This window comes from Struthio camelus, chromosome 14, assembly GCF_040807025.1.
Source record: "Struthio camelus isolate bStrCam1 chromosome 14, bStrCam1.hap1, whole genome shotgun sequence".
NCBI classification, from domain to species: Eukaryota; Metazoa; Chordata; class Aves; order Struthioniformes; family Struthionidae; genus Struthio; species Struthio camelus.
In genome coordinates, this window is record NC_090955.1 from 16,044,581 (window position 1) to 16,064,775 (window position 20,195).

At 33.0% G+C, this 20,195-nt stretch overlaps 1 protein-coding gene across 17 annotated transcripts in view; it reads left to right on the forward strand.

Annotated features, from left to right (window-relative positions):
- Nucleotides 1-20,195, forward strand: part of ERC2 (ELKS/RAB6-interacting/CAST family member 2) — a 551,724-nt gene that overhangs the window by 219,899 nt on the left and 311,630 nt on the right. For 9 of the 17 annotated variants that reach the window (XM_068907565.1, XM_068907568.1, XM_068907566.1 and 6 more), the window contains 4 exons: nt 5,445-5,582; nt 13,133-13,273; nt 13,762-13,902; nt 17,417-17,452. In XM_068907565.1, coding sequence (XP_068763666.1) covers nt 5,445-5,582; nt 13,133-13,273; nt 13,762-13,902; nt 17,417-17,452 — 456 coding nt within the window. The remainder of the gene's footprint in view (nt 1-5,444; nt 5,583-13,132; nt 13,274-13,761; nt 13,903-17,416; nt 17,453-20,195) is intronic. The other 8 variants (XM_068907571.1, XM_068907573.1, XM_068907572.1 and 5 more) reach the window with 3 other exon arrangements.

Here is a 20,195-nt window from a genome sequence, read left to right on the forward strand (position 1 = left end):
AGACTGAGAATGATATTTCATTACAAATTATGCATGCACACATACACACACACACAAATAGAGATGTTTTGACATCTGTAGATATATCTATTGTACTGAGTCACTACCAAAGCTGATTCTTCTGTGGTATCAGATTCTGAGATATGCTGAGGTGAGCCTGAAATGGACCATTTGCAGCATGAGACAGAACATTTACCATGAGTCAAACTAACCAATGAAAAATAAATTGTGTGTAAATAGCCGTGTAGAGTATTTGCATTTGAGCTACTGCTAGCTATTTTATTTCTTTAGCTTAGTACTTAAATTTTGGTCTTTTTAAAATGTGTGTCCATAGAGGAGTAGATAACATCTGAGAATGAATACTAAGATTTAAAAGTCATGCTTTATGTTCATGTTGACTGAATGCTTTTGCTTATTAAATTGTTTTTTCCCCCTCTAGTTCTGTTAATTGTTTAAAGTAGAATGTTATGGTACTTTGGAAATAGTTCATTAGAATTTGTTAAAAATTATTTTAAAATAGTAAGATTTTTTACTAAATAATGAAAATGAAATGCACAAGAATTCTATTTTCCTCGCTTATGTTTGATTTTAAATTTAAATGAAATTAATCTTATTTATTTTCTGCACTGGAACAGACATTATTCTTACTGTAAAATGAAACAAATCTCAGAGAATTCTATCTAGAGAAACTTTGAATCAGCAAAATGAGTTTTAGAATTATAAAAAACTGTTACAAGATATTTGTTGTTTGAGTTATTTAAAATTCATAAATACAAAGTAGAATGGAAAATATATGGACCTAAGTTAAGGTATATGAGACTAAGGTTTCACAAGGTAGACTTAGGAATTCTCTGATAAATTCTCTCTTAGGTTTACACTCACTTATACTTTAATACATATCTCTAAAGGCAGATTGTTACACCTTGGAACACTTCCTTTGATTATACTATTTTTTTTTGCAAGTTCCAGAGTACAGTAACCTGGCTTTAATTTAAATAATGAAAGTAATTTTCTTTTGAGAACTTGAGTTACTATAGAATTATAAACTCTGTCTACTGGTGAGATTTAATTTAATCCCGTGAGTATTAAAGAAACATTCCTGAGACAGTTGCCAGAAAGTGACAAGATTAGCACTTCCAGTTTATTGAAAGGATGCCTCATAGGAAAGACATTTATCTATAATAGTAAATGGTTTTTCTAAATAGGAATAAAGCCTGTGTTAAGCTGTAGGAATACACACGTTTTCTGAAATAGAATGGAGCAATTTCTTTTCAAACTGTTAATGGCACAGTGACATAGAAGTGTATATAGGTAACATGTGAACATTACATGCTCACAAAAGTAGATAGTAACTCACTTCCTATCAAATAAAAATATAAATGCTCACAGGTTAAGAAAAGGTCATAAAAGTCCCTATTATAAATTGAATTCAGGCATGCTCAAAAGCAAATTGTTGTTCAGCAGTAAAATCATCTTTATAACGTATTTGCTTGCACCCAAATATATATTAGAAAAAAGAACAATAAACCTTCTGATAAACTCTATCATTCCAGATTTTAAAAACCCAGGAAGAACTAGATCATATCGTGTGATCCAAGATTTTAGCGTCTGAGACTGCTCAATCTCTTTGCCTCCTGTAACCTTTTTGAGAGAACTTGTGATTAACTAGTCAAAAAATCTTGTTTGCTTTAGCAGGTCTTTGTTAATCCCATGCCCGTCCCAACAAACACACACACGCTCCCTGCAGTACCGATTCCTAGTGTGGTCCTGTTCCCTTCAATGTATTTTCTGCAGATTTATATAGCACAAATAGAAGAATAATCAGATCTCTTCCTCTTGTTTCATCTATGCGCTATGCATTGAATGACTGATTTTAAAGCAGTTATGATTCAGTGGGGATGTTTTTAATTTGCTGCCTGTTCTCTTTACCTCTGAGGGAAGAATTTTGTAAATGCTGAATAATTTTAGAACATGTTTTCTTGGTTAAGGGTTGGATCATATTTTAAATTAGTTTTAAGAGGAAGGAAATCGTGTAAATGCTGTGGAATTCAGATAAGCACTGTGCATAGGAAATAAGTACTATAATTTAGGGTACCTAGAATGGGTAGGTCAAGCTGATGATAATAAAGGACCAGATTTTAACTTTATTTCAAAAAACATGTAATCAATATTCACTCCCCTGTTTTATTTCCTCATAGCTTGAGAAATATAGCTTAATGAATCAGAAATGTGCAATTGCTTAAGAATTCCACAGGGTGTCATGAGGTAGTTGTTCGAATCATTAATATTTGGATGAAAGCAAAGAAAGAAACATACTGTGCAGTCCTCTGAACGCCAGTTAATGTAATTTTAGATGTGACTAATACCCGTGCCATAAAATAAAAAGTTCTTAACTCATTAACACATGTATCCTATTTCTGTATCTATATAAAATATACACATGAATAAAAATATTATTAGAGATCATTTACAAGAGTGAACTATTCTATAAGGTCTTCCCAGCAGCCTTTCTATATATACCTTAGTATTTCATGTCTTACAGAATAAGTGGAGTCTTTTTCCCATATCAATAATCTGATATACCAAACCATGTATATAAAAAAGACACAAAATTTGCATTTGCCACAGCAATATGAAGACTTTTAAATCTCTCAATTTATGCCTCAAATGCACCTTTCAAAATTTTTTACTTGTTTTATTTTTATTTTATGTTTATTTATTTTACAATTATTTAAAAGAACTTTAGACATGAACACATCTGCACTGTGGATTTTGATTTGTTGATTATAATCTCTATGATATAAACATAAGTATCTTTGATAACTTCAGACTTTTTTCATAGACGTGCGATATGGGAGGAGAGGAGGAGAATTATACATATATTATGTTTATGATCCTAATTAACTGTTTTTGATTACAGTGGTACATTTTTTGCACATGGGGACCAAATTTTTATTGCTAAAACTGCTGAGTTCAGTGGAGTTGCAAGTGTATGGAATTCAACTTTGGAAGTGTAACAGAAACTTTTAGATCTAGTTAATAATAGTCCACCATCTAAACATCACACTGCTTGATCTGAGAGTGAAAAGGCATAAATATCTTTCAAAATTTCTTTACGAAGCTCTCAGTGATCAATACCATCAACGGGTACCATTGAGAAAGTGCTGCTCTTTCATAAAGTGACCCAGTGTGATTGTTGCCAGGAAGGATATTCCTAGTCGCTTTTTTGTTGTGTACTGCAGCAGATTGCTGCTCTCAGAAATGAAGACAAACAGCAAAGTGCCCTGATGAGAGTTTTTGATATTGCAGGATCAGTCATACACGTAGAAATATGCCCCACAGTAACTCCATTTAATCTATTTTCAGCATAGAGAGCCATAGCACATACTTTATTTTTGATGCACCTTCTGAAAGTATAATCTGGGGAGCAATGAGAAACTGCTGCTAAGGTCTGGGAATTCTGTATGTGTGTTGCTTTGCTGTCCTATGTCAACTGCAATATAATATCTTCTGAAAGAAAACTGTTTCTTAATCCATCTGAATGCCATGATATGAAAGAAAAATACATTGTTAGAATGAAATTTGTTATGCTCTTTCATAATGTTTTGTAGCCATTTCTGCCAACTCTGCTGGTCTGCTTATCAAATGTTTTTTGAGGGTCTAGTGTCATTTGAAAAAACTTGAGAAAGATGTTTTAATCGTTTTATATGTGTTTTACACAACGGATGAAGTAAAGTAGGGCAGGTTAAGAAACTTTGTATTCTTGAGGTCATTTGGTGACCTGGGAGCATGACGTAGGTTTCTATATGCTGTAATTCGCAAAGTCTTTGCAAATAGAAATCAAGATGAAGTACTTTAATGATGAGTTAAGGAGACGATGCAGCGCTGAACTTCTCCAGTGTTCTTTTGTAGTTTTGCTGTAGTCCATTTCCCATGGAATTTCTTAAGTTTTGCTGAATAATAACTTCTGATTTGCACTGTATGTCTTTTACAAGTGTCATTAATTTGTTTATTCTAAAGCAGTAAATGAGTAGACCAGGCTGTTGAATCTTTCTTTTAGTTACTGAACCTATTTTCTACTTGTTCAGCTTCATTCTTGTCAAAGGCTCTTCATGTTAGAACCCCACTTTCAGTAATAGGAACTCACTCGAGTCGGTTGCCTATATAAGTATTTTATGGAACAGAATTGCTAAAATACACAGAATATTTGGCACATTTTTCATATCAATTTCTGTAACTTTTTTATGAGTAAAACTCCCATTGTGGACAGCAAGAGCTTTGCATGCACAAAGAGAATGTTCTTGTTCTTACCATATGGATTTAAGCATATTATGACATTATATATAAACTGACATGCTAAAATAGTAGACTAATTAATTCTCTTGTTTTTATTTACCCGTACTATCTTTCAGTCCTGAGTGTCTAATGAAACTATTTATTTGTGCTAAATATTATGGAGCAAATTTTGGCTTTATATCGGCAAAATACAGAGTGGTAGCAAGAGCACAGTATGAAGGGAGGTTGATTCTCTTGACAGACTGTAATAAAATTTTACATGTCATGTACCTAATGTCCTCTCTGCATTATGCCCAGAAGTTCATAGTAGGTTTCAGCCACCAAAGGTGGTTGGTGTGACCTCCAAGCTGAGCGTTTTCAGTCAGATTTGTTTCCAAGATCACATAATCCTTGTGGATAATTCTTTGTGCAAAAAAGTTCTGACTTAACCTGTATAAATCGTGACCTGCTTAACAACGAGGTATGTTTATACGTTAGCAATATGATTAAGCACTCACTAAAGGAAGAAGTAGACCTGTTTAAAGTAGCTCTCCTATCCTAAATCAAGTAGTATATATTAAATCTTAATGCAGATGAAGAAAATTAAATGAAATCATGGACTCCTGTGGGTTTGGGGGGTCTTTTGGTTTGGTTTTCTGAAATATAAACATCCTGATCTCTATTCAGAGGAGTTTCCTTTACAGCAGGGCATTGAAAGATTAGGACAGGTAGGTTATCTATCATCTTTCCTCTTCCTCAGTCTTCGGGCTCACTGAACTCACTTTGCCTCTCACTTTCTTTATCCTTCTTATTGCAACCAGAATAGTCTAAAGGGGTCATTCCACACATGCTTTAAATTACTGAGATAATGTAATACTTTAAACTAAAGCAATTAATATAGGAAAATATTTAAATAATAATACCTGACCGCACTGAGATTTTTTATTGTAACTTATTAGAAGATGGTATTTTGTGCCAAAGGAAAACAAAATGGAAAGACACAGGACAGAAGTTAAAAACTACTCATATTACACTGTAGAAATTTTGCAGTATACTGGAACATATATATTGTGTATAAAGTGTATGCATTCACTTGGTCCTATTCTCCAAGTCCCTACTTGAATGGTAAGACAATGTTGGTGAATATTGTGATCTGTTTTCATTTTCAGATTGAAAATCTACAGGAACAACTTAGGGACAAAGACAAACAACTAACCAACCTAAAAGACAGAGTGAAATCATTGCAGACGGATTCTAGTAACACAGACACAGCTCTAGCAACCTTAGAAGAAGCCCTGTCAGAGAAGGTAATGTTTTATTATGGAACAGTGGTGCTCCTCTGGGTGAAGTGTGTCCACAAAGTATAGCTTTTTAAGTTGGTCTGGCACCTGTAACAGTGCACGTGGGTCACGTAAGGAAAGAAAGTGGCTCTGTTCTGGGATACAGTAGTGCACAAGTGATGATTCCTAGCTTATGAGTTGAATCAGGACTCTGAGCTGAGGAGCAGAAGAACGTCCTTTTAAGTGGGGATGCAGTAAACAGCAAAGGACAGGGGAAGATCTCCCCTTAGTAGATGGGGGTGGGTGGTTGCTGAGTAGATGGGCTGGGTTATCGGAAAGTCACTGACACCTGACTTAAAGGAGGTAGAGTTTTGGGTATTACTATGGCTTTGTGGCCTTGATTATTTTTTCTGTTAAGTCAGGCAAACTGTTAAAGACATTGAATTTAATTAAAAAAATAATTAAAAATAGGAGAATTACTTATAATACTTTATTTTCCTTTAAAAACTGTATACCTTTAATTTGCAAGTACCAGAGCAGAAGGGGTAAATCTGACCTATTTAAATTAATGGTAACATATCTGTCAGCTTCAGTGTAGTCAGCATTTTTTGTACTAGCTAACTTTAGGTGCGAGGTAATTCCAGTGAATCCAAGTGTGCCAAAAGATTCGTGCAAGTATCTATTTTTTGCAGCTTGCAGATCTTAATAATATATATCATTTAAATGTACAGAGGTGAGCACAACTTATTAAAATATCATGTGCCATTCTTCAATGTGTAATCTTATGATGGTATTTATGATCATGTATGACTTTAAAATGCCATGGTGACGTTGGCACTAACAACTAAAATGCTAATGTGGGTTTTTGATTTCTTTTTTACTTTCAGTCAACTTACCAATATTTGCATAATCAACAATATGAAAAAAATTGGCATTGCTTTTACTTCTGTTGCTTTATTGGATAAGCTTCTGAAAGCTTGAACATTTATGCAGGAAAAAAGTACATGCATTTTCTTAATATCTTTCATTGCTAATTCAATGTCAAGATTTATTTCAGATTGCCATAATAAAGGTTCAAAATCAGATAAATGATGCTAGTTTTAATGTTTTGGAAAAGTTTAAATAATAGATACAAATCCTTCTCTGAAATATATTTTTGCAACTCTTGTCTACTTCATTTGGAATTGTGTAGGTCTACCCAAGCAGACACTTTTGAAAAGAATCAGTGTGATTAGTGATTTTTCCAAGTAGAGTTGATTAGAACTCACATGAGGTCCCTAAGGCTGAATTCTGTACAAAGTAGTAAGTTTGCTTAAATAAAGTCAGCTGAGAAGGGTGTCTTTCCTGCGGTATTTGTAGGCGGCTCTGAGACACTTGCTCAGTGAATACTGTGAAATGCTTTCCTCTGTGACAGAGATTTCAGTTCTTTTGCTCATGATGAAGGCACTAGTATCTTTTCTAAACTAGTAATTTTGAGTAATGACATGAAACTGAATTGTGCTGCAGTGCCTGATGGACTGTTTGGTTCCTTACCAAAGTTAGGTGTTGGTATATAAGGGAAAACACTGCATATGTGAGTGGTATTATTATTCTATATCACTTCAGAAAAATTACTTTGTTAACTTAAGGAAAGAAACCCTATGATTATTAAAACTAGCCCTTTTCTACAGATGAGCTTTATAACTGAATATACCAACATTTTTTGTGCCTTGCCCAAATTATTAGGCAAATTAGTGTCTGTATTAGAATACAAATGTACAGCTCATAATTTTAACAGCAGTTTCTACTTCATATGTTTATATTGTTTAGACATTAATCGTCTATTACTGTTTTTCCTGTATTTTAGGATATGTAAGCCTGAAATCATGAATATTTATTTAGCTTCTCAACAGAAAGATACCAGCGTTGCTGCAATACAGTTACTAGATGATTTACAGTGGCTGAAGATCTAGCTAGCAATAATGACAAATTCTAAAATGTAGAATACACAATTTTAAAATCTAGAGTATAGAATATGAGAAGTAAAGAGACTGGAGTTATTGCTCTGTCCTTTAAGTTCGTTTGCTAAATTAATTTATGATTTTTGTTGCAGTACCAAGCAAGAGGACCATGTTACACAAATTCAGCTCCATGATGATTCTGATGAATTTCTTTAACATGTGGAATATTACATTACCAGTGACATCTGAAGTTACTGTCTGTTACTGGAAATCTTTTTACATTTGGGGAATTGGATTACTAGTGTACTAGATTCGAGAATGAAAGGAAAAAGCAACACTGCATAATAGAGTTAATACGAACTATCTGAGAAACAGGGTATATGATCTTAGAGAATTAGACAAAATACAGAGGAGTTATCCGGAACAAAAACAGCATTCTGTCATTTTGGTGATGTATAATAGAGAGAAATCCTGCACAACTTGTTTTCCATTTCAAGTTTGCTGAAGGCCACAGTTTTCAGGGTAGGTTTCCCAACCCTTAAATATGGCCTCTGGGGCATATTTTTTAAAGATATTTGTACATTAAAAGAAGCCAGTGGTCATCTTGTAGAAATTTCAAATGGATTATGTGGTCTAGCTTTCCTTTGTCTTCTGGTGCCTAAACACTTTGACAGTTTGTATTTGCATAGGTAAATTGTGCCCAGGTTTCCAAGTCATCGTTATGGCTCTCAGTAAGTGACCTTTCTTATCCTTATTTCTGCCTGCAGTACTATTCTTAAAACCTACAGACTTTTTCAATATACGTTAACTTTTTCTATTCCAAATACTTGTAGGAACATGGAGTAGCTTTTTTGTCCAGTTCAGGCAAAACAAGAACCCTTGGTGATGCTTTCTCAGTAACGAGTGTATCAACGTAAGCAGTATTATCAATTTAAAATTGTGATGTTACAAGAAACAATGCTGCTTTCATTCAGGAATAATTGGTTTCCATGGAAATACATTGGTTGACAATAATTAGTATGATTCTTTATTTCTTTATAGATTAAATCTCATGTCAGCTATTATGTTGTTTTTTTTTCCTAGAATTGATATCAGGCCTAGTTTTAAGCTACATCACATCTTTTTTTTATACTCTAAGGATAGGCACAATTTTTGGTTTTATCGTAAATGGTCTTTTGGTTTTATCTTTGGAAATTCACCAGTTTTTTAAGTTTTAATGAAGAAAAATCTCCTTCAGAAAGCACTCCAAGAGCATCATAAGAAACTTTTTTAAAACTCTTGGATGAAAATGATTTATGCCAGCTTAATTAACTACAATTCACTAAAATTAAATTTGATTGTATTTCCTAGAAACTATGGGAATAAAAAGTATTAAAACATGATCATGTGAATATGATACAATATCTCTGAGCATTTGTATGTTTTCCTACAATGTTTTTGCTAACTTGCAAATTTAAATTTAGGCTCTGAATTAGAAAATATGTCTCCTTATACTTTATGAGAAGTAGAATTCGCCCCACCTCTCCTCCCCCCGATTAATTGGCTTGGTCACTGTAAATGAGAAACGATTATAGATTGATGAAAACAGCATGAAAATGGGTTACTTTTAATTTTTTTTTATTTTTCAGAGATATTGCTTAAATATTTCCTTGTCAGAAATGAATTGAAAATGAACCAGCACAAGCTCGGTCACTTTTGAGCCCATTGCAGAACTATACTGAAAAATGTACTCATTCAATTCCTTACACCTCATTTTGGAGACTGTGTTATGCACTGAAAATTCTTAACAGCAATGTGGTGCACATTGCAATTAACCAAAAATAATTTTAATTCATATCCAAAAAAAAATTGAAAATTAGAATATGTAAAACTCCTATCAACTTCCTTGATGTTTTAACAAGGAACGTTGCAAAGAATATCTCAGCTCTTGGACTGGCCCAAAGCAGCTCAAGAGGTTGCTTTCATGAAGCTGATATTTATAAAGTTGGTCCTGCTGTAGCAGAATACAGTAGATAAGCAATTGAGTATGTCTGATAATAGAGCTATATGTTGCTGCAATTCAGTTCCTGCCTCTGTGATAAAGTGCAAATAGATTAGACCTGTGAGGTCCTAGATTAGTGCATAAGGAAAGCTTGCCAATGCAAATAAGACTGAAACAAGAACACATTGTTAGGATTTCTGCAAGTTAGCTGTTAATCAAGTAAAACATGGTATATTAGGGCCTTTTAACACATGTTTTTGACATTTAGCCTTATGCAGCTGACAGTTAAATTAGTCTTCTTTGGTGATTGACTGAGAAAAATTTTATACTGTTTATTAATGAAATGAAATAGAATTACATTTTAATTTATTGAAAAAGAAAGAAAAAGTTGGTAAATAAATCTTCAGGTAGACATTGGTATAAAGCTAAGTATGATTATAACAAGTTGTATTCTGAATCAATTCTTAAGCTTTTCCAGTTAGTGTAGGCTAGGATTTTAATATTAATAGTCAAGGAATTGAGAATTTATATTAGTTTTTTAGGAATAAGCCTGGCATATTTAGTATCCCATGCTATCCCTTTCTTACATAGTGTATAACACATAGCAAAAAATAGCTAATAGTGGCATTTTAAAAAAGGTTAAACTATTATGCTTGCTGGTTTTTCATTTGTATAATACTCAACAATGTTGCTGTTTAAGAACCTTCATTCTATATGAACAGATTTCTGTAGGAAATCTTGCCTGTCTATGAATCAAAGGGAGATTTAGCCATTGGATGGAATGAAGCCAAGATTTATGCACCTTATGCAGTTTTAGGCATCTCAGTGCATGCCAAGTGATACCTTCAATTTTTGCCATTTCTTTTTTTACTATATGTTAAATGGAATGCATCAATGCATAGGTCATCAATGCATATTTCTTTCTTTCTGAATGTAATGGGGTATAAGTTCTATATGTAGTGGTCAGCACTGTTTTCTATGAAATTTCTTACACTGATGCTAATTCTGTAATAATGTATGTAGAGTTATCTAAAGGTTGGGAAAGGAGTCTGTTGTCAGCACATACTAGATACAAAATGACAAAAGCACTGTGAATGATGGATAATAACTGTACCAACATACTTATTACAAGATTATTCAATATGATGCTGATTATGTTCCTATATTTAAGAGATTCTAAATATATGTATTGGCAAACTTTATTTGACTGAAGCATTGCTACTTATTTAAATAAAGATCTTTGTCTGATCGTTAAAACCTTCCTAATAATATTAAATATTAATTTTACTAATAAATACAATTAAATTTTAAAATATTCAGTATGATGGACTTTTTTCTTCCAACTATTGGCAGTACAGAAATTAGTGGAGCTGGAAGCCAATATTATATAACTGGAACAAAAAAAAAATTTAGCAGAGGAGCACAAAAGTTTAAAGTACTAGTAAATGGCTGTATAAGAAAAACATTTGGAATATATCATGTTTTGCACTTAGGTCTAGTTTCATATCCAATAATAGATTAGTCATTTAGCAAGCATCTATGAAGTTTAATACCAGCATCTGCTTTTGATGCTTGATCTTAACAGCTCAAATTACGTAATAACAGATGTTACATAATAGCTTACGTTTGCTATACAATCATAAGACAAAAGTAGGTTAATTTTCAAATATTTAAAATAAAAATAAAGAAGTATAACAATTAAGGCTGAAATTGTAATGCAAATATGCTTACTTGCACATACATGGCAGATGTTCAGTTAGCAGCCTAATAAATACCTAGGAACATTAGAGATATTCAAAGTAAGTTAACATAGCTCCGAGACGCTGTATTTTTCTATTTATTGAATTAGCATTGTGAATTGGCATTTAAATATTATCAGGGGAGTACAGACTCCATTAAAATCAAATTGATTTTGGTGTAGACCAAAGTTTTAAGTCACTAATTGAAAATAATAAAATATTTATCCAATTCAGAGATCCATGCAAATTTATTATTATTTTTAAACTTTATAAAAACAGGTAATATGACATTTAAATGATAGGAAAATGAATACCTGTGAAAGCTTCAAGAAGTGCTTGGTGAAATGCAGAATATTCCCAATCTTCTGAAAGGATCAAGTGTGTTTCCCTTATTCTAGTAACCAGTTCCTTTGGGTAGCCAGGGTGAAGGGAGCAATATACAACAAGCAGAGACAGTTGTCAACAGAGCTGTTGAGGTGGTCAGTGTGGCAAAAGGACAAATTGTGAAACTGGGGAGAAAGATCAAACAGAAGGAAACAACCACTGTTTGAGGTACCAAATCTAGAAAATACCTCTGCCTATTTTACAGAATCACAGTTATTGAGATTGGAAAGGACCCATGGAGATTATCTAGTCCAACCCTGGTGCTCAAACCAGGGTCAGCTTGCTCAAGATCTTGTCCAGTCAGTTTTCTAGTATAACCAAGATTGGAGACTGCTGAGATGAAAATCACAGCCTTGAATTTAGGCTCTAATTTATGGGTATAAGTATTGATAGTAGGCTTTCTGCAAAATGTTCCTTGATCTTTGAAATGCACAGCAGTAATCTTCAGAAGATCCTCTAGGGCTCAGAGGAATGTCATACCTAATATGGAAGAAAATGGATGAATAACCAGGATAGTCTGAACTATACATGTGCCTCTGTATGTGTGTGTATATATACACACATATATACATATGTACATATGTATATATACACATATATACATATGTATATATTACATGTGTGTGTACATATATATTTAAAAGTACTGCTAATACTTAAGCTAACTCTCATAATGAGTTATTTTCTTTCTTTAAAATGACTAAGCCTTTTACATATCAAAAAAGAAGATGAGTAACTGCTGAAATATTGCTTTTGTTGTCTTGTTTTTTGAGATATAGTTACAGATGATAGTGTATGAATATAGGCAAAGGTAAACATGTAGTATATTGGCAGTAGAATGATATATATGTATGTGTGTGCATATGTATGTAAGAAATATATATGGCAGTATAAGGAATCATGGACAGAACAAACCAACATGAGATATTTTTCTTTTATTCTAATAATAGGCTTTCATCAGTGTTGTACAGTTCTATCAAAAAGTATCTTACGCATTGAGGCTTTTTTTTTTACTGGAGGTTTCAAGCAAAATTGCGAAGAGGACTTGAACAGGCTCCATGGCTACGCTCATGGCTATAACTGAGCCAGGCCACTGGTAGTGTAGAACTATTTCAGTCAGTATGTGGTTTTGTCCCATGTAGGCTTAACTTTCCTATATGTTGTTTCCATTGCTTTCTTTGATACACACTTCCAAACTTACTCTAGTATTTCATCGATACTCTGCTTAAATTGACCTATTCCTAATTTCAAAGTAATTCTCCTTTGTACCATTGTAGACCATTAATAAAGTTAGTATGTTACTCTTACCAAGTATTTGAAACCTTAATCTGATACTATTGAGGTAGTATCAGGTATGAAATCAGGGGGAAATTTTCTATTGACTTCAATATCCTGAAACTTGATCATTGACTTGAATCATCCTCTTATTCCAAAGGTTGATTTTTCTAAGTGCTACTTAGTGTAAGAGATTTTATTTTTTCCTCTCTTAAAATGATTCCCACCTTTGCATTTTGCAATTCTTTCCATTGTTAGGAAAGAATAATAGAGCGCTTGAAGGAGCAAAGGGAGCGAGATGACAGAGAAAGACTTGAAGAAATCGAATCTTATAAAAAAGAAAATAAAGACCTGAAGGAGAAAGTTAATGCTTTACAAGCTGAACTGACAGAAAAAGAGGTCAGTCTTTGCAGTAAAATTTTAAAATTTGTGTTCTTCTATCTATGTCATTATGATGAAAGAAAATGTATTACTCTCAAATTGTTAAAATTACTGAAATTCTGCTCCAGAAGTGGTATTTTCATAAGCATTCTTCCTAGTTCTCACAGAAAATATTCTTTCACTTTTTACATAGTTGTCTACCTTCTTCTCTACTTTTTCCTTTACATAAGCCTTCAGAAGGCTTGAATATTCCATTGTTGTTCCTATTTTCATTTGTTGAACGAACAGAATTTCTATGAACGTTTCTATGTTTCACTGCATGCCAGCTCCTGTGGTTTCATTTGGTTGTAGTCTCAAAACACTGTCCTTTGCTCTAAATGCTTATCTTTGTGTCATCTCACTTGGGCGGATGGGAGGGAAAAGAGGTTTCAGGTGACTACTAAGTTGACAATAAGTTAGTGTCCTGGTGACTAGGAATTAACGTTTTACTCTTGGTCATTTTTCAGTCTAGTTTAATCGATCTCAAAGAACATGCATCTTCATTGGCATCAGCAGGGCTGAAAAGAGACTCCAAACTTAAGTCTTTAGAAATAGCCATAGAACAAAAGAAAGAAGAGTGTAGTAAATTGGAAGCACAGTTGAAAAAGGTAAGTTCCATCCTTAAAAAACCCCAACAACAAAACTAAAAAAACTTATTTTGAAAAGAGGAACTTAGGCTTCTGGAGTTAATTTAAAATATAGCCATCTTATGATATTTGCTGATGCTTTCATCAACTATTGCTAACTTTTGTTTCTGAAGAGGCTTGTATCAAAGCCACCAGTGAGCCTCAGGAATTAACCTGAATACCTATATGAGGGAATTCTGAGAAGCTGCTAGAAATAACTAAACTGAGGGCAGGGCATTGGAGAGGAAGTAGAAGAAAGTCAGAAAGTAGAAAAAGTTATTGAAGCAGCAATTTGTATGTATATGAATTTATACCAGAATTAAAAGTAGATGGAAAAGATTGCAGTATGGGAAAAAAAAAAATCAAAGGTGGCACTTTCTAATGGAAAAAAATGTCTGTTTATAAAATTGAATATCTAGTTAGGTTTTATTTTGACTGTTTTGCTGATAAATATTTTCTTTTGCTAAGACCTTTTTCTAAGACTTTTTGTTGGTCTTGTTGAATATAAGGTTGTGATAATAGGGCATAATAGTGCGTAGTTTACCTCAGGTGGCAATTATTTTTATTCAGCAAGTAGCAGAAGCAAGCATTTAAAGGAGAACATTTTCAAAATCTTTATTTTATAACACGGTTTTATTTAAATTGATGCGGTAAAATAGTTTTTGCTAAAACGATTTGCAAATTTTGTTGACACCTTTTCTACCATATGTTGTTTCTTTGACCTTTTTCTGTGTCGTTTGGTAATGTCTGCTCACGTTGTTCAAACACCAGTCTTATGACATATTTGATGGGTTTAAGCATTATGTTTGCCTCCTGCAATTCATGAGTAAGTGTAGGTCAAATATTAATTTTTGATATTGATATCTAATGTTGCATTTTCTAGAAAGGTTAATTATTTGTACTTTGAGTGTTACTACTATTAGGATAATATTCTGACCCTTTTTTTCACCCAGGTTGAGTAGTACCTTGCTCTGTGTTTAAGCACGTTATTTTCAATAGCCTTGCCTGTGAAGAAGGTATTACGGAGTGTAAAGGAGGATACCAGAATGTAATTCTTATACTTCTATAATTTTTCAAATCAGGATGAGTATATGCGATTAGGTGCCTGTGCTGTATGTCCAGTTGTTGGGATGAAGGAAGGGAATCTTTTTGCAATAAACATATACAAAAGCTTTAATGAAAATCAACACCTTTAAAAATTTGATAGCTTATAAATGCTATTTACACCAGAATTAAAATATCCAAATAAGCTATCTATCCAACAGTTGTTTTTTTTTCTTTTATCAGAAAATTGGTTTATGTTGCATTTTATTCCAAAATATCCTTCAGTGCAATCTAAAACATCTTATATGTCTTCATTTTAAGCAGTAGTTAAAAAAACCCCAAAACACAGATCATGTAAAGAGTGGAAATCCCCTCAAAAGACTTGAAATCCTAAGTCAATCTTTTGTTGCTGTACATATAAACACATCATGTGATTGTGGAAAAATAAGCAATAATAAAAGTCAGAGAGAGTCTGGGATGTCTTCCGAATAAAAAGTGAGTGTATTCCTTGTGTGTAAATACAAAAGATTATTAAATGAAAGTAGAAAACGTCATAGTTCTATTATATCATAAATGTAACGTAAAGCCCCAATGGAAAGTCACTTAACATTTGTAGGAGACCAAGTATTTCCACAATAAAATGTAGTTACAGCCTTCTCTGTGGGCATGTTTAGTTGAACAGAAACAGTGACTGTTAATGAGAGTAGACTCCAAACAGTAATTTTCAATTCATGTTTTCTCTAATAAAATATTTTATGTTCAAACCTGTAAATATCCTGTGCTAATAGTAATTGAGCCCCAGAAATCTATCTTCACCCTATTTTCCCTCCTTCGGAAACTGAAACAGAAATCTGGGTTATTCTTGCATATGTCAAAATCAGGGTAGGAGGGAATATCAACACAGTTTGGAGTAAGTTAACCTGCATGTCCCATAAGCGCGCTTATGTATGAACATGAAACTTTACTGAAGCTAGGTGGAGAATGGGCGCTGTTTAGATCTCTTTCAAAAGTGACTCCAAAAAGCTGTCGGTTATTTTGAGAAATCTGAGTGCAGCTTTTAAAATATCACAGAGGTGGCACTTTTCATTATGACATTTTAGAATAATTCTAGTTAGTTTAATTATGATTTACATGTCGTACTAAATTGTATTAATAAATGTGAAGGCAGTATTGTATGCACATTTGCTAGGAGTTACTGGTTTCCATGAATAGTTATGGTACTAAGTGCTATTCCTGAAAGAGAAACATGTACAAAGGGCAAGCCTAAACCAAATTTGTGATCAAAAAACGATTTACTTTCAAAAATTTTTTTTTCAGATCCTCTATCCTTTTTTCTCCTCCCCTCTCTCTCTTTGGAGAAAATAAGATTCATCTTGTGATAATAAAACTGTTTTTAGCTGTGTCTGATTAGATCAAAAATATTTTTCAATATTACTTAACTAAGACTGTTTACATTTCAATGGGAGAAAACATACTGATTCTAAAAGCACTGTATTAATTTTAAAGAGCAGATGCTTTTCAAAAAAATAATAAATAGGCTGCTATAAGGAGTAGCTCTTGGTGACCATGCTTTTTTTGATACAGAAAATAATGTTTAAAACCATAGACATGCTTATTAAACTTTTTATGCCAAAGTTTATATATCAAAATTCATAAAGTGGAAAAAAATTCATAAAATAAAAAAAGGAAGAGCGCCCAATGCTTTTGTGCCAAAGTTCCATGGACTTTTTTGCTAACTTTCTATTGCTGTTAGTGAAATGACAGCAGGAATTACCTAGTAGGTATTTAAGTACTTTTATATAAATATGTATATAAAAAAGTGTGCGTGTGTGTATATGTGTATATATGTGTGTGTGTGTGTGTATATATAATCTTATTATCCACTTTAGAATTTCCTCCTTTTTTTGTTTGTCATTATCTTAACTTTACTTGCTTACTGACGTATTCGCTGTTGCCCAAGAATGTTTGCCAAGCTGTATTCTTCAAAAGTCATTCTGCATAGAAAATTCAGTCTTGTGTTAAAACAAGAGAAAAGTAATAAATTCAATGATAAAATTTAATTAATCTCTTATTATTACCATCTTTGAAGCTTTGGTGATAAATTGCAGCCAAAAGCACTTCTAGTGATTCATTGCTTGAGACCAACACTTAATGTATCATCAAAAGTGGACACCTTTCTTTATTTCATGGGTTATTTAACTTGAGAAAGGGAAAGTAACACAAACCTTAAATTTCTTACTTCAGCTATTCTTTTTTAGGAGCCAAAGTCAACATTTATGTTTCCCCAGTGCCTCTCACTTTCACCAAGGAATGTTTAGAAACTTAAATTTCTACTTTTTTATGACAAGTTCTTCTGTGCAAATGCACTGGATTTGTTGAGCTAATGCTGTTTTCCTGGATCTTTCCTTCTTTTCCTGTCTGTGCTTCACTCCTTTCCAACTTTGCAATGTAGCAAGCTGAACAGTTGTTCAATCAGATGTACAATCCAGTAAGTTCTTTCTAAAAATGCCCGCTGTAACATATGAAAGCATGAGGATCCATTACCTTACTCTGTGTTGTACTCTTCCTCTGTGGAGCTTTACAGAATATTTTTGATGCTTACCTATACCCATTATATGTAAATAAATGAACTTTGTGGACTTCAAGGCCGTGTTTTGAACATGAAATGTATTACTTATAACACTTTGAAAGAGCAAACATCCTAGCCTTCAGGTCCTCAACTTCTCCATTAGAAAATGCATGCAGACAGTTATTTTTTGGTTTTGTTTTTTTTTTCTTCCTCCTTCTGGAGTACTTTATTTGATCCTTCGAACTTAAAATATCTGATGATTTTTCAGTTTATCTCAAGTGACTGAGTTGATTATGTGAGTAATAATATCTAGAAAGCGACAAGTACACTTTTCAAAAGTCTATACGATTAAAATAGTTCAGATCAGTTTTACTCATAAAAGATTGTGTGTATTCAGCGTATATATATATTACTTATATGGAACCATTGTACTTAATCCAAGAAAATGCTGAAATATAGACGGATGAACACAAGCATCAGTGTTTTAAAAAAAAACAAACAGTATTACTTTGGCTTATTTAGCATTATTATTCTTCCTAATGTCTGCTTTAATTATACAGTGTCCTTTTGTCTTGATTGCAAACCTTTTCCAGTTTGAGGGAGCAGTAACGTACATTCTCTGCAGAGAACAGTTTCCATGTTTTGGCTGAAACTGTTACAGTTAATGTGCTTTTTGCATCACAGGACGGAAATGATGATGTAACTGGATTGTAATAGCAACTTACAAATTGTAGTTTATATATTAATCATACTTGGAATTACCATGTAATTGCTATTGTATATGTAGGAGAGCTAGTTTTATAGGTTGTTAGGTAATATGATAGAACGCATTAGGGAAGGTATTGCCTCTACTGAACTCAATGGGAATTTTGCCATTAATGTCAGTGGACCAGGATTCCGTTCTTGGAGTTTTTTTATTGCTGACTCGTGTAACTTCTCAGCATGTAACGGATATGTCATGACTTATGTATGGGAGAAGAGAGTCCCATGGAATGTACCTTATTTATTTTTGAAGCTGTTGATTAACTGTGTTTCGAACCTGGTCATAAGTTGATTGTAGGTAGGATAAAACTTCTGTTATTATCACCCTTACCATCCAGCATACTACTGGTGAAAAAGATTTTCCCTTTGAACAAGAAACCCCTTTTTACGTATCATCTTGGGTCATGTATGAGGTAGTTATGTTTTTGTTTCATGAGATTTGCACTCCTGCCGTCATGTCTCTTTAGACTGAAGTCTTTTTTGTATTACTTTTTGTCTTGATTTTCGTAAGTACTTCAGTCATTATTTTAATTGTAGTTATTTTGCTGTATTGAATTATTGTTTGTTACTTAGTAGTCTATTTGTGTATGGTATTCTGAAGTCAGTCTTTTTTTTTCTGCCTTTACATGCTTAATTTTCGAAAAGATCAACTCTTAGCAGTTTAGAAATAACGGATGGAAAATCCTTTTGCAGTGGTAGTATATAAAAAGGCTAGATTTTCTTTAATAAACTTTTCTTGCTCTACTTCTTCTCCTACTTATATGTAACATTCCATTTTAACAATGTATGTAATAATGATTCCCCTCCTCAGCAAAGCACCTAGTATCTTGAATTGAAACTGTGACTTGATTGAAGTCAATGGCAACATTTTCATTGAATTCCACAAGGCCAAGATTTCACCTCTATTCTTTGAGGCAGCATCATAGCGGTTACATGAAACAGTTTTTGTATTGCCAATCATCATGATACTTTATTAAATAGACTGTTTCCCCACTGTTTTTCATTTGAGAGTAATAGTGTTATATAAAACTAGATATGACAATGTAGTCATAAAATACTGAAGTTTTAATTTGCTTTTTTAAAAATGTTGCAGAGAAGTAACAATCAATCTTTGGGTAGGCCTCTTCTACCCCATGCAGAGATAATACTGCATATTTTTTTTTAGTGAATTGTTAATTTTTCTACTACATCAGAAAAGTATCAACTCCAACTCTTGCATTCATTGCTAAATCAGATGTTTTTAAAAACTCAAAAATTCATAGAAGTGTTTCATACAGAATTGGGTACTGAAGTGCAGAAGATACTGAAGGGATGCAAACCATGCATACTCTTTTGTGAAAGGTTTCACAGTGTAGTAAAACTATCTATGTGAAGAAGAGATGAACGGAATTGGAGGCATGTTTCTTCATGTTTCTTTAGAAAGATGAACATTTTGACATACCTAAGCATTTCCTGGGCAGATAAATATCAATTACAAGAAGTTACATGATTGTTTTTGTCCTGTAATGAAAAAATAATGATGGACATAGTTTGGAGTCCTGGGGAACCCTTTTCTGAATAGTAAAGATTTAATCTTGCAATTGCTCATGAAAGTAATGAGAGTAAGACTAAAATTTAGAGTACTTGTATAATCTACTCTAAATTGCTTAGCAAAGTCCCAGAAGTTAAATCAAAAAATATTTAAATTTTAAGGAGATTACAGAAAAATTAAGGTAACCGCAATTTTTTTAGTTTATTATTGGAAGTAGGAAAATTTGAAGGATCTTAAAAAGTAATTTCTTGCATGTATGTTCTGCTATTTCATTCAGTTTTTTTGTGAAGTACTTAGTTGATTTCTGTGTATGTGCGTTTGAAGTTTAAAAATGAAATACTATATCTATCCATCCATTTCTATTATGCA